The following is an 18,209-nucleotide window of genomic DNA, read 5'->3' as shown; positions in this document are numbered from 1 at the left end:
CACGGCCCCGCACAGATGATCATAGCTCATCAGCGTGTACTCGCGCAGACTCGATTACAGGCTGGATAACCGGAACCACTCTCCGCGCGGCCGAGCTATTCTCTCAACCGGAAATGATTATCCGCTTCGGACAAAGGTGCAAACTCACAGAATCATACTAACGTGCATGAACCCGCATTAATCGCCCGGCCACCAAGGCAAATAAGCGTGCCACGAAATCGCGCCCTGTCGCGCGTCTTCCTGCCGAATGAGAATTATGATACACGGCTGCGAGATCGTGTCCGCGATTCCGTCGCTTTTGGAGACGAGACTAGATCACCCGCGATAAAAAAAAAAATTAAAATTTTCGCGATAATTAATGTAGAAAGAAAAGGGATCCTGCTTCCAAATATGTACATTTTTTATCAGAATAAAATAGGAATTGAGTTACTATTAAAAGATTCAAATGGAAATCCGGGTCAACGATGTAAAATGTAAAGTATTTTTTTTTATTGATACATTTAAAATAAATTGTTCGGTGTACAATTTTTTTTATAAAAAAAATGTACGTGTATACGTTGTCTTTCAAAAACAATTTATAAAGTTATAACGTATTAAAAAAAAAAAAAAATTAAATTAAATAAATAAACTTTGCAGAACCGTTTAAATTTCTCTTTTACATCTTTAATTTCCTATATCAATATTTCGAACTTTAATGTATGGTTGACGCGTAGTATAATAACATAGACGTCGATAGTTAAATGTTAGATTGACATCCCGTGAAAGTAATAGCCGTGAAAGCTAAAGCTATTTGCGACGCGACTTGCAGTAAATTGCCCTCAAATCATGGTAAAAAGGCCACATTCGTGCGCATCCGCGACCGGCCCTCATCGCGTCTCGTCATGCAACGCGCGGCGCCTATGAATCAAGCCGGCCACGAGACGCCGAGAGGGTGGCGGCGACTACAACCCCCGCTACGCTGGCTATTTGTTATTTTGCTCTTTCGGCGACGCATTCATTAATCAAACGCCCTCTCCGCGTCGTTCGTCCACGGCATTTTTCAAGCCTCGCGGCAACATACGACATGCCACGACTGGTGGCCGCTGTACTCTACTTTTTTTTTTTTTTTTTTTTTTTTCCCTCTCTATCTTCACTCTTTTGACCTTTTCTTTTGCATCCCGCCCTTCTCCGCGACCCACCTCGCGGCACAAATGCTCCAAGACGGTCTAGCAAATCTAAGGGCGACGGGATTTCGTCAAAGCCACTCTCCGCGGGACTTTCACGAGATTCGTCTCTTTGAGAAACGTACGTTTTGTTGCGACGCGAAATTCAAATACTATTTTGCAAGAAAACGTTCTTCAATATTGGATCCGTACTAGAGTAGTGTTGCGAATTACGTCGATATACAGAAAAAAAAAAAAATTTATATTTACTAGAACAAACGTTGCGCACGTTTTGCGTGCGCTATTTTTCGGAAGGTTTGGGTGCGTCATTATAATGGAGTAATCTACGATTAACTACGTGTTGCCGGTCTAAAAGACGCGATTACAAGCTATGAAAAAAAATGTTGCGACTTACCAAACTGCATGAATCAGCAGAGTTGTAGAGTTCTGCCTGTAACATAAAAAAAAAAAAAATATTAATATAGACATATTAGTATTTAAATTAATGAATATAAGTACATTAGTATATTAAACCGAACCTCAAATTCGATTTTCAACTAACTAAAGCGTCACACTAAATTTTTTTAATAGGATTCGGGACTGCAACCGATTTTCAAACTTTGCTTACGAGAATATGCATTGTTTTCTTTTTTTTTTTTTTTTAATTACCATGTCAGTCTGTCTCTTTAATCATCCTTTAATTTTTTTTATTATACTTGCAATAATATTGACTAATCTAATCATTGAAAAGTTCATTTTATCGCAGTAAAAAATGTAACGACAGAGTCCCACCGGACGCTAGAACGGCCCGCATTTTCGATAGGTTGATTCGCGTCGAGCATCATTATCCAGAGCTCTGCACCTGACGCCCCGTCAACCCCCCCTTTTTTTCACCAGTCTACCTGATTCTTCGACCGGAAAATTCTGGCATAAATCCTCGTAGTCCCAAATTCCATTCCGATCGAGTCCGTCCGCTTAAATTCAAATTTCGCATCGATCCGTTAATAGTTAAATGACATTTCGGACACCGCTCGATTGTCATGGGATTTCTCTGTGGGTGTTCATCTTTCGCTTCTCTCCGCCAATCGTTTCTCTTTATACCACGTTCGTGACTCTAGTCTTTTTCCTCTTTTTTTTTTTTTCCTTCCTATTTAAACGCGGTTAAATGCAGATGCACATATGCGTTTTTATGTATGTACTTTTATGTATATGGACAATTACAGTATAACGTGAACGTATGATAATAAAGTGCATAACAGTTTATGCATTTTTTATTTGACTTACTTTATCTCCCTTTTATATTGTTCATTACCAACACGAGGCGATAACTCTTTAATATCATTATTTTACGCATTACAATTATAATTTTCAATATATTTATTAAATTATTTATCTTTTAATTTTATCAGCGTTCGCCAGCATTAATAAAATGTTCACCTTATGTCTTACACGAGTTGTCATTTATTATCTAATATTAAATTACGATAAAAAGAATCATCAAACTTGTATCATACCGTTCCGGCGCACAAAACCGTTAATTCGATCTGTCGAAGAATCGACAAATTCATATGTGTGTATGCACGCCGTAGATACGTAATCTGGTGATAACGAATAGAACATCGGGAATCAAATCCTCTGTCCCCCTTCAAAGTAAATTTCAGATACCGCGCCCAGCCGCAGCGACTGATCGGTTTTCCACTCCGATTTCAACGAGAGACGCGTAAAAGCACTTCGAACGGAACGGAGAACGAATATCACCGGACGACTTAATCCGGTTCGATATCAAACGCAAAAATACGGTGCGGGGCATTAGCCGGTTGCATTATACAAATTTTGCCGCGATCACCGGTTTACGGCCACGACCGACGATATGTAATGGCGCGGCGATGACGAGCGTCATAACTGCATTACAGCAGCTTTTTTGCACGCTCTGAAATTGCTTCGTCGCCGTGCAATCTCTCTCTCTCTCTCTATCTCTCTCTCGGGTCGTTTCTTTCCTTGCGGGTCGTACTCCGAAATCGACGGGAAATATTTTCTCCTCGGCGTCAGTCGAGGTATTCGACACCGTGTAAGTGTCTTGGAAATTTTCATTAAGTTTATTAAACGAAATTAGAACGCGCGTGTTTCAATGTATCTGATATATATATACGTCTGCATAATACTAATTAAATCATATAATAACGTAATTACCATTATCATACATCATACAACATTGTAATTATCATTATTTATTTTTACGAGCACGCCAATCCATTACGCGAAATAAAATGTTTTATCGGGATTTAATATCGCGATAATTAACACTGCAAAGACAGTAAAGCTCGCGCGTGTATCGCGGGTTTAAAATTAATTATCACGTGCAAAAATAAACGGTGCGCCCTTGCAAACCGCCGCTGAGATTAAAGAGAATAATAAAATTATATTATAATCTGGTTTAGTTTCAAGCATCGATGCCATTACTTTGATGAAATGTCGTATCGTCTAGTACTTATATCGACGAGTGTTCTTTTTTTTTCTTTCTTTTTATTTTTTTTCTTTTGCCCATATCTTCGCTTCTATCTCAGATGCGTTAGCATCGTTTTACAAAGGCAAAAGCGTCTATTTGACGGTGTGCGGATAAAAAGCGGGAGGAAAATCCGTGTCTTTGAACAAGGATTCGATAACACGGTTTGTCGCTAGAGGCCATTGATAACTATCGGCAGACTGGAACTGTTTCACTACGCATCGATCGGTTTCGTTACACCTGCATTTGGAAATCCGCGCGCGTTCGCGTTACATCACCGCGTTTTGCTCTCTCTCTACTTTACGTTTCGTCGCTGCTCGCGCTAGTAGAATCAAAATTTTATTTCTTAATAACGGCTACAAATATTTTACAAAACCACCCACTAATAGAAGCTATTTATCACCGTGACTAAAATAGAAACGTCAATTTTACATCTACTTCATACATTATCGTAACCAGAGCCGTTCAATCAATTATCCGCCCGCGCGCATTTATAATTCAAAACGGCAGCCTTTTGTAATTTAACGTTCGGCAACGAGCGGCGAAATTTCGTTGGTTTATTACACGCCCCGTACCAAAGGTGGCCGAGCCAAAATGACGTGCACTCTCGCATTACGATGCTAATAAGTTTCGGAGTGGAGGTCTCAGACGCGAAACCGCTGACTCCGTTCGCAAAACCGTCCCCGGTAATATTCTGTATTTCATATGTCGCGAGCCCGAGCGGCTGGTTATGCAGCTAGCGTGTCGAGCGGCGTATTAAACGCTGTAGGCATTTTCCGTGGCGGTGCAACGCGTCAAAGATAATCAGGTCGCGTCGTGTTTTCGATAAACTTCAACGTGACGCAATTATCCCGGCATAGTTTTCGACCGCGATGCGCGCGGTGCGTTCGCTCCGTGCGTAAAATAGTAGTTGTAATACGTTTAAGCGAGAGAGCTCCGCCGACGACGCGACGGTTTTGCGAACAAATAACGCGGCGGATGCTGCCGCTTTAGGCGCGCTTTGCTCGTGCAGCACTCGCACATACGCGACTCGGCGTTTCGAGAACGAGTGAGGATAATTAAATACGACGGGATTTGTCAATTAATGATTTTAATGCAATACTGTGTAAAACGATACGGGGCCAACGTATCGCGCTCCGGCGTCCCGTGTAATATGACGGCATTACCTTAATCATTAAAATTAAAATTAACCATTAAAGCAAATATACAAACTTCCCACGATATATTCCACTTTTCTGATCGATCACATTTGCCGGCTCACTTATTCCACGTAATTATTTGTTACCGGCGGATAAACACGATCGAAATATGGAAACGGCGTGAAAGCGTTGTTGCCCCTTCGGTACGGCGGATTTATCTCCCATTTTCCTTTGCAGGCTGATTTAAAGCAAAGGAATTGTAGGCGCGCCGTGTTCCAATTAAGTGAAGAATCTATTATGCAAATCAAACGCCTATCGATTACGCCTTCGACAAAGCGCCACGGCGAATTTACGGCGAGCGAACGTCCCGCACGGTTGACAACGGCGGAGCGTAATCGTAACTTCTTCGAGCTGTAACTACAATTACCCGGGAAAAAGTACAAGACGATATCTAATTCCGGCGTCCTCGGTGCGCTTAAACAGCCGTAATTCCGAGAGAGGCTTGCGCTCGCGTCGGCTTTCCACAAATAAATTGTTGCGAAAGATCAACACCGTAGCTCCGGTAACTTAGTCAGCGATTGTACAATTTGATTTAGGGGAAAACTCGAGGAGTGATTTCCAACTTCGTTGAACGCGCTACGCGCGGCTCAACCCTTTGAAGCGTCGACCCATTTCGGTGCCGTTTATTGCCGATCAAAACGTCGACTTGCAGTTCGCTATCTCGCACGTCAGTCGACTCGGTAACGATCTCCGGCTGAAGGCGAACGATGCGCGGTCAAGTGCTCGGTTTTCGCCAACAAAAAAAAAAAAAAAGAAAATCCGCGGTGCACCTCGTCCACGTTCAATTTCTCAAACGCATCTCCGCGAGGGAACATCAGTTTTATTTACACGCGACACGAAGAGAAATATATATTTGCGGCGAATGGGATTGCCGTATGCACGTGAAAACATAATAAATCAAACGCCGACGCCGACGTACCGCGCGCGCGGGTCTGACAAAGAAATCTTTGCTAACGGCGCCTTATTATCATTCCCTGTCATGCGACATGAATATAATAGACGAGAGAGAGAGCTCATTGAACGGTTCTCCCAGCTGTATTTTCAGAAATTCTATATCGTATCACGGAAATCACGCGATCCCGAGATAGAACGCTCCGCGCGCGCTGTCGTTTTTATTAACGCAAATTTTCCTCTTCATTTACAGCCCATATCCGAGTGTCGGACTCGCTTTGTTTCGCACGGTCATATTTTACGGCGGGGAAAAAGTCGTGTGCGAGCTCCGCACGGAACGTCGCAGGACCACCCTACCCCTCCCCCTCTTCGCTTTTTACCCATTTAGATATATATACTTTTTAAGCTAACTCGCGATATAATTCTTTTTGACGAAAACGTCAAGATAGCCGCAATTGCGAGTGATTTATTTCACCGTTAACTTCAGTCGATCATAAAAATAAGAAAGACATTAAAATTTAAAAAAATGCAGAAAATCTAGGCTACGATCCTCGTATTTCAAAAGCTTTTATGTGCAGGGCTCTTTTGTGCAATTTTAATAAATACACATCTACATTTGCTTTTGTATTTCCCGTGCCACGACCTATTGGATGTCAAGAAGGAATGTTACGTCAGTTCGCGAAAGGTATCTCGCTCGCGATGCAGATCCGCATATGCGCACGTCTGTACGCGCATGAATGTACGTTCCTCTCCAGATCGTTTTTACACCCGCATTTTAGAGTGCAACGAAATAGTAAATCGATACGCCGCTACCTGTCGATACTCCACGCGGCTTCTAGCTGAAACGCGACACGGCGTAGCCTTTGCCAAAACCGACGGATAGCCATATCGAATTGTCGAAAGGAAGAACCGCTTCTGTCATACTTTCTGCTAAAGCGCGCTGTTATTACATTTCGCTCGCGAACACGAATCACGCGTATCGCCGCCCATCTTCGAAGAGCTTCGCGAGATAATTTCCTATTTTTTATTTTTACACCTCGCCGCGCGGAATTTTTGCGATGTGCAAAAATAAAATAAAATAAAATATAAAAAACAAAGATGTAAAATCGTATTCTCTACTTCGGAACTTTAACGAATTTCATTAAGTGTTAATTATACAGATGGTTTCTGGTGGCCGGGATTTAAGTATCACGGTCTAAATGTTACATGAATTAATTAAAACTCCCTGGTATCGGGGGCCCGAAATCGCGGGCATGTGCAGCGAGGCGTTAACGAGATTGTAACTTTTGATTTCAGTGCGAGAAGTTACGTTGTCCGAACTCAGGGACTCGATAGCGAGGTTACGGGAGAGAGTGAAGCTAGTATGCAGGACGAGGGGCTCGCCGCCCCCGAGAGTGCACTGGCTGAAGGACGGTGTACCGCTGCACCCTCGAAGAGGCCTCAGGATTCAGCACAAACGGTGAGCCCGACCGACTTTACCATTAACCGCACGCTCACGGCGGCTTTTCCTCACCCTCGCCTCAGCTTTCGGCAACCTCTCCGTAATAACACGTTAGAGAAACTATTCAGACAACGGCGAGCAGTTAATTCTAGATATCCGCAACAGCATAGAGTGGGGAACCGTCGTTCTCGCTCGACACCCGTTTCAACTACGCTATCAATACACTATTGAATGCTCGTTTCGAGAGTAATTTTCGTTATTAAACGGGATTTGATCGCGATTCTTACACTTTAAGAGAGTTCTCGTGGTAGCGTTAATATTAGAGCTCGTTTAAATCGTGAAATAACTTTGCAAACTAAATTCAAGAACGTAAAAGCTATTTTTTTTTGTTTTTCCAAAATGCAGAATATAAATCGAGCAGACGGAAGAAATAATTAACAAACATTACGAAGTAAAAAAAAAACAAAAGTAACATTAAATAAATTTTTTTAATTTTGTCCGTGCTCGAAATGGAAAAATAGTAATAAGTATTTTACGTGTATTAAAAGAAAATGAACATTGTAATAACTGAACGCAATTATTTATCGGGATTACCCTTTAATCAAATTCAATTAATTTATTTACGTTGATTCGCGTGTCGCTAATTTTTTTGTCGATTAATTACCTACGTTAATTAAACAAAATATTGTTAATTACTTTAAGCGCGCACGCGACGGCAATGTGTGAATGTAAATCGCGACGATCCTCGAGCGGAAGTTAAACCTGACAGTGACTAGACGGATACTAGACAGATTTTTTTTTTTTTTTAATGACAATCTTACTTTTTGAATTTTATATTGTAATGGATTGACACTAACTCAGATAGTCATTAAATAATAAATACTTTCTTATAAATTATGGATAGTAACAAGTCAATAACTAAGGAATATATGTAATCTGCGCGATCTAAGTACTAGTTGCCAAATCAAAATAGGTAGATGAATTTCCACTCGGGGAAAGTGAAGAACGACGAGGCGCGAACCGTCGCGAGAGTTAAGAAGAGAGCAATGTGTAGCTTTTCTCACAGTTCGATAAATTTTAACGAGCTTCCAAACTCAAATTGCAAGTAACGTCTCGCCAACTTCGCATTCAGTAAGTTCGAGAACAGCTCGCGTCCATTTCTCGCGCACTCATCCAAATGAAACATAAAAAAAAGACCCCCCACCGTCGTCGTGAAAATAGCGTGCGCGTGTCCCATTAAAAAATCTTATGTACCGCGTCGTATGACGTGTGTTTTAACGTCACGGATTTATGGGCGCTGTATCGTTAAAAATTGAAATGTTCCTTCTGATCGGCATACGCATATATGCGACGTTTCATCTTCAAAAATAGTGTACGTGTTTGCATCTGCGCGAAATTGCTTCCGCGAGCCGCGCAGACATTCTTCAGCTGTTATACTGCACTTTATTATATTGAAATTTGAAGATATTAATGTTGTCTCTATATAAGTATCTCGTTGGAATTTCCGGTTTTTACTAAAACAACCCTGGGCTTATTATTTTAAACATAAGATGCCTAAGATATTTATTTAAATATAATGCATTCGTACAATATCTTTTTATTTATCCGCACGCGAGAGATACCAATTCAGAAACAGCAATAGTTTGCGCATAACACCCTAAAAGCACGACTAACAAGCTTGCAGCCAATTACGTTATTACTGGCATAATTAAGATTCCTCTCTGCATGAAACTACTAATTGCGTTCTTATTTAACATATTTAATATATAAATAGCAATTTATTAAAAAATAACGTGCTTCTATCATTCTTTAACCAATTTTTTGTTCGACGAAAACGCTTCCAGATTTATAATAACAGGCCTTGGAAGCTGTAAAAGACTTTTTTCTTTAATACTTTTTTTTTTTTTTAATTAGTCGAAATAATGCTCAACAAGTGCGCGGAGAATTCACATATGCTCGCACCGCGTGATGTAATATGAGCATAACTGCTGTCGTAGAATGCGACATTCGTTTCGCAATCAATCATGATATTAGTTGAAGTTCATTGCGCGACATTTTTCATCGATCATTACAAGCGAGCCCGATGTAATCGCTGAAACTGCATGTGCGTCTGCCTTTGATTTATTATGTGGCATTAATTGCTATCACTGAATGCTATTTTGACATTATAGTATATGTTAGATTGAATCATTCGATTAAAGCCGGCTACGCGAGACCAACTCGTGTAATCGTGCTACTTTGCCGCTTTTTATTTTTCCTTAATTTTTTATTTTTATTTTTAAAATTTTTATTTTTAGTAAATATTATTGACGACTGTATTTGTTATTAAACTCGTATACCTCATCATATTTCCTTGCATATTTTTCGATAACCGCGAGTTATTCGCATATGATGATAAATAATGCTTATAAAAATTTGTTTTTCCGCAAGGAAATATTACCGCTGAACTCCACGACTTCGATCAATCATCGTGTAATTTAATCGTGATTGGTAATCGCGTTGCTATCTGATTAACTTATCGGTAACAGTTGAGTTATAGTTGAGCAAAAACAATATATATTGCATAAACGTTAAACGTCATACGCATTATATAAAAAAAAAATTCTGAAAATGAGCCTATTGTTCGTATTTTTTTTTCTTTTTTTTTTAATTAATTAATATTTTTAATAGCAATACAAAAATTTTTTTATTGTAATAATAAGCCAGAATGTCTAGCAATGTTTTTAGCAATAATTTCACGAATTTTTATGAACAGACGTAGAATACTGTAATACTCGAGTTCAAACTTAAGACGCTTCTTCCAGTTACTACAGCGCGTTTCACAGTGGGAGTCTGTCTCATACTAGGTTCTACGTATTTACGAGCGCGAAGAGAACTTCTAACGAAAAGGAAATAAATTGAGGGTATATCCCGCCGTGATCGACGCTTTCGTGAAAGCGCGCGCGCGGGCTTCATCTGAAGGCAAAAGAGAGAAGACAGCTGGGACGGGCGCGGAATTTCGATTCGGAAAATTCGCCAGGGAGCTCTCCAGCTACTTCTCGTCGGCCATAATCTCGGGCGTGCCATAAATTTGTTTAGCGCGATGCACCTTTCCTCGGCGCGTAAGTCTCGGAATAATCTCGGAGCGGCCCATAAATTCGCCGCCACTCGCGCTTTCTCACTGGGCCACCCGTTATATCCCAGTCATGATGGAAATGGACCACGTTCGGCTGGACCACGTCGCTTTCCGAACTCGTTCTCACGACGCATTTTCTAAAAATGTTTAACTTGCAAATTTCCATCGCGCTACTCGGCAGCTATCTTCCCGTTTCTGACACTTAATGTCAAAAATTAATCTCGTCTTCCAAAAATAAATAATATAAATATATAAAATTAACAGTTCTGTTTCTTAAACACCGAAATATCTCTTTTCATCTCTTAAATTGCTCTACTACATGTCCTGTCAAAATAAGAAAAGTGCCGCTACTAACATTTATCTGTCAAGCCGAAATCTATACAGAAGCGGAAGAACGACGTCGTGATTATACAAAACATTAATTCCTAATTACGCAACCGTTCGTACATGAATAAATTTCAAGACCGACGGCGGCGAGTAAAGCACCGCTGCTACCGCCGACGAAAGAGAAGTGGCTAGTGTGACGATCGTAAACACATTCTCGCGATGGCAAAAGAATCCTGACCGATTTTACGACGTCGTACCCTCAATCGTCCCCATGTTTAGAATGTACTTTATCGTAATTTCCAATTACTATCTCCGCGACTGAGATAAGCCGGATGCTACGTATCTCGCGACGTGCGACGCCAATGTCATTCGCCCCGTCATTTTTGTCGGATACAACGTCGTCATAAAATCGAACGTATCTGCGCTGTTTAATACGGAGTCATGTGCGCCACGGATCTCCCTTTCTCGTTCCGTCGTCGTCGACCAGCTCCGCTCGCATAACCGGCAACGTAAAACTGTCATCCGCCGCTTAAGCTCGTCTAGACCGAGCGGCGTGTATTTTATAGATGATGGTCCCGCCGGGCACGGAAATATATTCTGGGGCCTTTGTGTCCACGCGATACATCGGTAAATCTCTCTCGCCCGCCCGCTTCCTCTCTCTCTCTTTCTCTCCCACCGATTTCTTCCACCCGCCCGGCGTTTTGTTTGGCAAGAATTGCCGGACAAGCGGAAGAAATATTGAAATTTTCGAGTAACGAACGCCGGCACTTGACTCGAAAATAAACCCCGTAATCTTGTCAAATCACCGACGCGATATACAAAACAAAACGGATATACGAGAACAACGCGCTCGTGCCCAAAGATACGAGCTTTCTATTCATTTGGTTTCAAAAATAAAATAAGGATGAGACAGATCCCATATGTTTTCCGTTTTCGAAATACTATCTAGAAAAGATATACTTCCCGTGGGAAATCGAATTTCTATATGTAGCAACTGTCACATTTTTATTTCCTGAAACTCTCACATGGAAATATGAATACTTATCTCATATTTCATACATTCAAGAATAAGTGGAAAAATTGAGAGAAATTATTTCCCAGAATAAACAGAGTTACAAAAGTTGTACACAAAGTTTAATTTAAATTACAAATTCTGAAGAACAGTGTTTCGCAAAAAAGTTTTTTTTTTTTCCTATCAATTTTGCAAAATTAATTCGTTAAAAAACAAAGACGTGGAAAAATTAAAAAATTAAAAAGAAACAATAAAACAGACGAATCGAACTTTTTATCAAATAGCATAAAAATATGATGTGTATTAATGTGCTGTAATACTTTACATGGTTTTAATATGTTCCGAATACTCGAAATAATAACTGTAATATACTAACGCTAATAAGATCTTCTCGGTACGCCTGGACACGATGCTATGCCCTTATGCGAAAATGATTGCCACGAAATTAATCCCGAAGTATCCGAGAGATCGTGACGTAATATTATTACCGTCGAATCATGTCCCGAATATTGTCAGATCACATTCGACCTACGAATCTGAATCGAAATCTCTCGAGGGCATTGACTTTCGCGAGGTTTATAATTCGCTTTGACCATCGAGAGCGCAGCTTTGATGTCGCGTGTAATGAAGTTTTACGTTCGTAGTAAAGAACGAAAAGAAAACTTTATGCTATCGCGCGAGGAGGGACAAGGAAAGAAAAAAAAAAAAAAAAAAGAATCAAACGCGTCCGAAGAGTGCGTTCGGTAACGGGCGAAGAAAAAGTGTGGATTCCTTTACAGGATCCTTTGGTACAACTTTTTACGTTTCTCGGATTTCTTAATCTGTCTCTTGCATCGCGTCTCGCAATTAGTTTGAAAGCCCAACCGATGAGAATTTCGACAAGGAAAAAAATAAAATAAAATAAAATAAAAAGTTACGAATTGTGAGTCAAATGAAAAATCGATATTCATAGAAATGCCAGTGCGACTGAAACATATACACAACTGAAGCTAACGTTGAATATAAAATCAAGAAACTAAATATTTCTAATTAAAAAAAGGAAAAAAAATTATATATATATATTTAACGAGTAAAGATTATTTTTGTATTTTTTACTCGATCCTCTTTGCTTCCACGGACAAATTTGATCGAAGAGACTGTTCTTTAGCATTATCTAGAAATACTAGTATCCGAGATAGGATGGCAAGCTTATATTTTCCGGTCCATTAAAGTTTAACGATCGAAATGTGTACCCTTGAGTTTAACGTAACGAGCAATCTTCTCATAATAATGATATTATTAAATTATTAGCATTATGTAACTCCCGTAAGATCAGACACGAGCGGAGCAGTGCGGCAATTACCTAACGCCAAATTGATATCTGCAGGCGTGGTGGGTGTATCAAAGGGCGCGATCAGTTGGGTAATCGTTTAGTTGGAATTAGAGCGTCGACGACGGTGGAATTGTGGCGCCGACGTAACCAGACGCTTCATGGGAAGCCCCCTCGTGCGTCGGCGGCAATATCCGCGGATAATTGTTATTAGTAATTAATCGCACACACGCCCGATATGCAACACGACAAAGTTTACCGCGATATGCGAAGACACGGGCAATACGTTCATCTTCTGATCAATATCGCTACGCGGTCCGCACCTGATAATTATTCCGGGATTATCTCGCGCGTGTTCCATCGGCCGCATTTATTATCCGACCGCAGTACTTATCTCGTTAATTTGTCATCCTTAAGCACTGTCGGGCCGCAACGTAAGCCCGTTGACGAAAGTAATCGAGTCTTATCAGCGAGACGTCCCTATATACGACATTCGTTATTTCCTGAAAATTAGATCGAAAGGAGAAACGTGTCGGCTCAAAGGCCGCGCTTACTTCAACGAGTTTCTTGAATTAAAATAAAAAAAAAAAAACATTGATGCTAACTCGTTTCGTAAAAAATAATTTTTTTTATAAATAATAAATTAATTATGGGTTTATGTAAAACGTAATTTTTAAAACATTAAATCTAAAAAGAACAGTATTAATTTGTATAAATTGAAATGTGTCTGACCCAACGCAGGTATATTTCACTTTCAAAAGTATTTTATAAGCTAAATATGTATCGAGTAAAAAATATATCACGTTCAAAAACTTTTTTCTTTATTCACGTATATTTCTTAAAATTTTCTTATAAAGTATATGAAAAACGACACTTCAGTCAGAAAGCTTTATGAAGACACCGTAGAAAGCTTTTTGACATTGCGAGGCTCTACGCGGAGTCGAAATGTACCAAAGTCTCCGAAGAAAGCGTATAACATACATTCGGAATGGCGCCGGAGCCATTTTAAACAACGTCGGTCGGGACGAATGAACGATTGGAACGAGACAATCGAGTCCGTATCGCGTTTCCGTCCTTTTCACGCGGTATCGAGCTATATTTGAGGAGGAGCAGCCGCGAGTGCGGAGATCGGAGTAACCGGGAGATAAAAGAAACGAACTGAATGATGACGAGACTGCTGCCCCGGTATCGTCGCTGAGATCCACCGGTCGACGCGAACAAGGAGCAAGAGAGTTGTTTGAGGAAGCGCCTTCGAATCGGCGATGTCACACGTTGATTGCGGACGAAAGAGCGCAAGGAAAGAGTAAAGCGGAAGGTCCTTCCTCTACTCGCGGGCGGGAGAATCGACTCGAGGACGACGACTCGTTTCTGTCCGAGGACCCTCGACTGGCTTCATCGAGATAGCGAAGTACCGTTACGCGGTAATGGCGCGAACGGAAAAGAGATTTCCCTAGGTACAAGTAGTCGTTGCCAAGCATTGAATACCGAAACTCGCGGATATATACTACGTATCCCTATCGCGGAATAAATGCGCAAATGGTAACGCTAGATAATCGTGGTATGGAACGTGCAGCAGGAATACGTATTTTATTAGGGGACGCTTGACGTATTTGAATTATAAATCATATTGTACATAATTATTTTTGAAAAACAGCCAGCTAATTAGACGTCACTTATATTTCTGTGAAACTCGAGCAAAAAAAATTAATATGGCAAAAAAAAAAGAAAAAAAAAATGTCATGTAATTCACGGGTTTAAAACTCGATGCCTTTAATTTGCTATTTGCTTGTTAACGATTGGCGTATTGGTATCGAGTTTCCGTTAGCGCTATATCGATCCGATGTCGTTCTGTGTGACGTGTTACAAGCTATTACGTGATTGCAAAACGCGCACGTCGTTTTCTTCCTTTCTTTCGGCTATCGTCTGAATACGTACGATCGTTTAAAATTTAAATCGTCAATATGAGAACAATATAATACGTTCGAAAGCGGAGTTAATTAATGCGATGCCTACATATGTCAAATATATTGTGTATTTGTTCGCATAGTTTATAGCTGCAATCCGCGCGAGAATAATATAAATTCGCATAACGACTGCAATAAAAAAAAAAAAAAAAAAATTAACAAATGAGGAATAAATATCGTGTTATTTTTAGACGACATTTAAATTTTTAACAAGGCACTTTCGTCTGGCAACAATTTAAATTCACGGATTTATAGCGCTTTCGAAACTGACCGTATCATTAGCCTTGACGGCCGTCAATCGGATAACGCAGCTGCATGTACGAAAATTTTAATGAGCCAATTTTAATTATTTTCCCCTGGCTTCTCTCCCTCTTTACTTTGGTTTCCCCATGGTGGTTAAACGGGATTTATCGACAGCTATCAAAGTTCCACGAAGTCGCGAAGCAATCCAATTTATAAGTTGTCAATGGCCGATAAATAACTCTCGACAGGAAACTGAATTAAGGCGAGCAAAGCTTTCGGGGCAACTTTGAAATTAAATTGATTAATAATTTTCTAAATAAAGATAACGATATGTGAACTACAAGTAAACAATGCTATAAGCGCACTGAAAAATCACCCGAGTATTCCACCGGTCCGTCCTACTATCACTGATATATATATTACTCTATTATTAAATACCGCTGGTAAATTTTAATTATAGCGCTCTCCTAAAAATAAGACACGCCTCGGGCAATATATAAACCACCGGTGATTTGAGAGTTCCGCGAAAACGATATCGTTCTATTCGTCCCGGTATATTTATTCCATTCTCAAATCACCGATTTCCTGTAAAATATATACGCCAGTGCGATAATCTCGTATTTGATCGCGGCGTTATACATGCCGTGGGCGTGGGTCCATACGTTGCACCACGTGGCTACGATAAGGCGAACATAAAGACCGTCTTTAGGTACGATTAGGTGGTAAAGGAGACTGCAACGGTGAACGCTCTGACCCCCGTTGCGGATTATCGAACTGGCTTCGTTCTGGCCGTCGCCGGGAAATAATGTATTTATTATGTATATACGCTATATAGTTAATAATTTCTCCCCCCGTGTCCAATAGGAGCCAATAACGACTGCGTGAAATAATTACAAATGTCGCGAAGAATACGAATGAATTTTATTCAAATTGATATTAAGAATGCAAAAACCGCTGCTGAATAATCCCCTTAGCATGGCCGGGACAAAATGCAGCAAACCGCAGTAACGCGTGTAAGTAAAATTAATTCGTTCTTATGCCTGCATAATGAATAAAATATTAGTCATATGCGTACATATGTGCATACAGTATATCGCGTATACGTATACGTAGACCTAGGAGTCGTAAATTCGTAAAAGCCATTAACGGAGTATAATATCCCTCGCACGAAAACTTCCACGAAAACATACGCGGAAACATCTGGGAATTTACATCACGCGTGCAGCAATAAAAAGAACAGCCGCGTGTACTAAATTTTACAAAAGGATATTTATAAGCGGGATTGCGCTTTTATAAAATGGTGAAATAAGGTTATCGTTGCAGCTTTCCCGCGTCGTCATGCCGCGGCAATTATTATCGTCGATTCCAGCGATAATCGGGGAAAGGAACTAGGCGGAGGGAGAGGGGAGAGGGTGAGAGACGTAGGGAGGAAATACCTTCCGGGGAAGACAAATCGCTCGCAATCCGCGCCGCGAAAAATCGATGCTGCCGATACGATCTCGCCTCTATATACGGTTAAGTGAATAAATCACTCGCCACGACTGCCCACCCCCTCCGGCGATCTGCACGTCGTGGAAGTACGTCCTCGTATTTTCCGTGTTTCCACTCACAAATCTCTTCCACTTCTATTCACGTTCCCGCCATCCCACCCACCCTCCTCCCCCCCCCGTAACGGAAGCAGCTCGGAGGAACTTATTCCTCCGCTATGCCTGCCCCTTTCCTACTTCTACATCTCGCCCTTAACATCGGCGCTGCGCCGGTGTACCTGGGTTTCCTCGCCGACTTCCGCCGGTTAATCGCAACGGGCACCGCGGCCGAGGAAAGATTGCCGGTAATAAAATGTTAATGGGTTAACGAATCCGACCGGAGAGCAGTCGAGAGAACCCACGGATAATTGGGAAACGTTGTGCGCGCTTAACGTCACCGTAAAATCAATGCCACGCCGCCGCGCGAACCGGAGGGAATTGCGTAACTTTTAACGCGCATACGTCCGCCGAAGCGTGGAAATTAAAACAAGCGCGATCGTCTCGTGCGAGCGGCGCGAATAAATAAAATTTGACACGCGGGAGAATTTTAATAAAACATCAAAAGAACGCACGCGTATTTACGTTATTAATATCGCGTAGAGTGGAGATATTGTATCGCGTAATTGCAAACGTTTCGTACTATCGCACGGACAAAGCATGTAATTGTCGCGGTAATTAGTATTCATCAAGCTGCAGTGGCGAATACGAAATTCATTAAACGGCAAGCAATAGAAATCTGTTGGCAAAATAATGTGGTCATCGCATAGCGATTCCTCTCCTCCCTTTCCTGCAGAATTCTCACGTTGAAGTGATAAATTTCGCGTTTTTATCTTTGATGCTCATTAGTACATTTGACGCGGCCGACACTTCAACTTTTAATTACAATTTACGTAGATGAGGTTTGTTGGAATAAAGAGCTTTTCATTCGCCTTTGTATGCGCGCGTAGTGTTACCGTGCTGTCACCATGTGATTTCGCACAAAGCTCTGAATTGAAATATAAAACAATTCGTACATTATCAATTGGTTCTCGATGAATAGTAATAATTAACAACTAGGTTTATCCACCGCTAATGAATTTCATATGTATTATTTATTTATTTATTTATTTTTTATATTAGCACTTAGAGAATGTGCACGGATGTGTCATATGTGATTTCTTAATTGTGCATTACGCGTTTGTCACAAACGATATCTCCGATTACTTTGCAAAAATCTAACGGCACGTCGAAAATTCACGATGAGCGCTTTTTTGATGCAGAAGTCGCACCCTAAAATTCGCAAATACATTGCGATATCTCTCGGTAAACACAGTTCGCGCTCATTATTCCGTGATGCCTTTACGATCTAGGCGACAGCTGCCGGAGCCAAAATAAATGCTCGCTACCTTCGTTCTGACCAAGCCACGGCACCAATATTTGCTGACAAACATTGAGCCAGTGGCGTGCAACGCGGCCCGGAATTCACCGAACAAGGAAATTGAAATGCTACGAGGGAGACAGTAGGAGAGCGCCATGGCAAAACGTACATCCGTTCGCT

General features: G+C 40.9%; 1 protein-coding gene and 1 long non-coding RNA gene across 8 annotated transcripts in view; one reads left to right on the top strand and one right to left on the bottom strand.

The window, feature by feature from the left end:
• Positions 1-18,209, top strand: part of Vn (membrane-bound neuregulin protein vein) — a 277,589-nt gene that overhangs the window by 153,099 nt on the left and 106,281 nt on the right. For all 3 annotated transcript variants that reach the window (XR_011546866.1, XM_070668868.1, XM_070668867.1), the window contains one exon: positions 7,032-7,194. Coding sequence is in view for 2 of the 3 variants with exons in the window: in XM_070668868.1 (XP_070524969.1) it covers positions 7,032-7,194 (163 nt within the window). In the remaining variant the exon portion in view is untranslated. The remainder of the gene's footprint in view (positions 1-7,031; positions 7,195-18,209) is intronic.
• Positions 1-18,209, bottom strand: part of LOC139109661 (uncharacterized) — a 133,998-nt gene that overhangs the window by 71,805 nt on the left and 43,984 nt on the right. For all 5 annotated transcript variants that reach the window (XR_011546869.1, XR_011546873.1, XR_011546870.1 and 2 more), the window contains one exon: positions 1,558-1,593. This is a non-coding gene — a long non-coding RNA (uncharacterized lncRNA). The remainder of the gene's footprint in view (positions 1-1,557; positions 1,594-18,209) is intronic.

Source organism: Cardiocondyla obscurior, linkage group LG18 (genome assembly GCF_019399895.1).
Source record: "Cardiocondyla obscurior isolate alpha-2009 linkage group LG18, Cobs3.1, whole genome shotgun sequence".
In the NCBI taxonomy this organism is placed as follows: domain Eukaryota; kingdom Metazoa; phylum Arthropoda; class Insecta; order Hymenoptera; family Formicidae; genus Cardiocondyla; species Cardiocondyla obscurior.
This window is presented reverse-complemented; position numbering and strand designations above follow the sequence as displayed.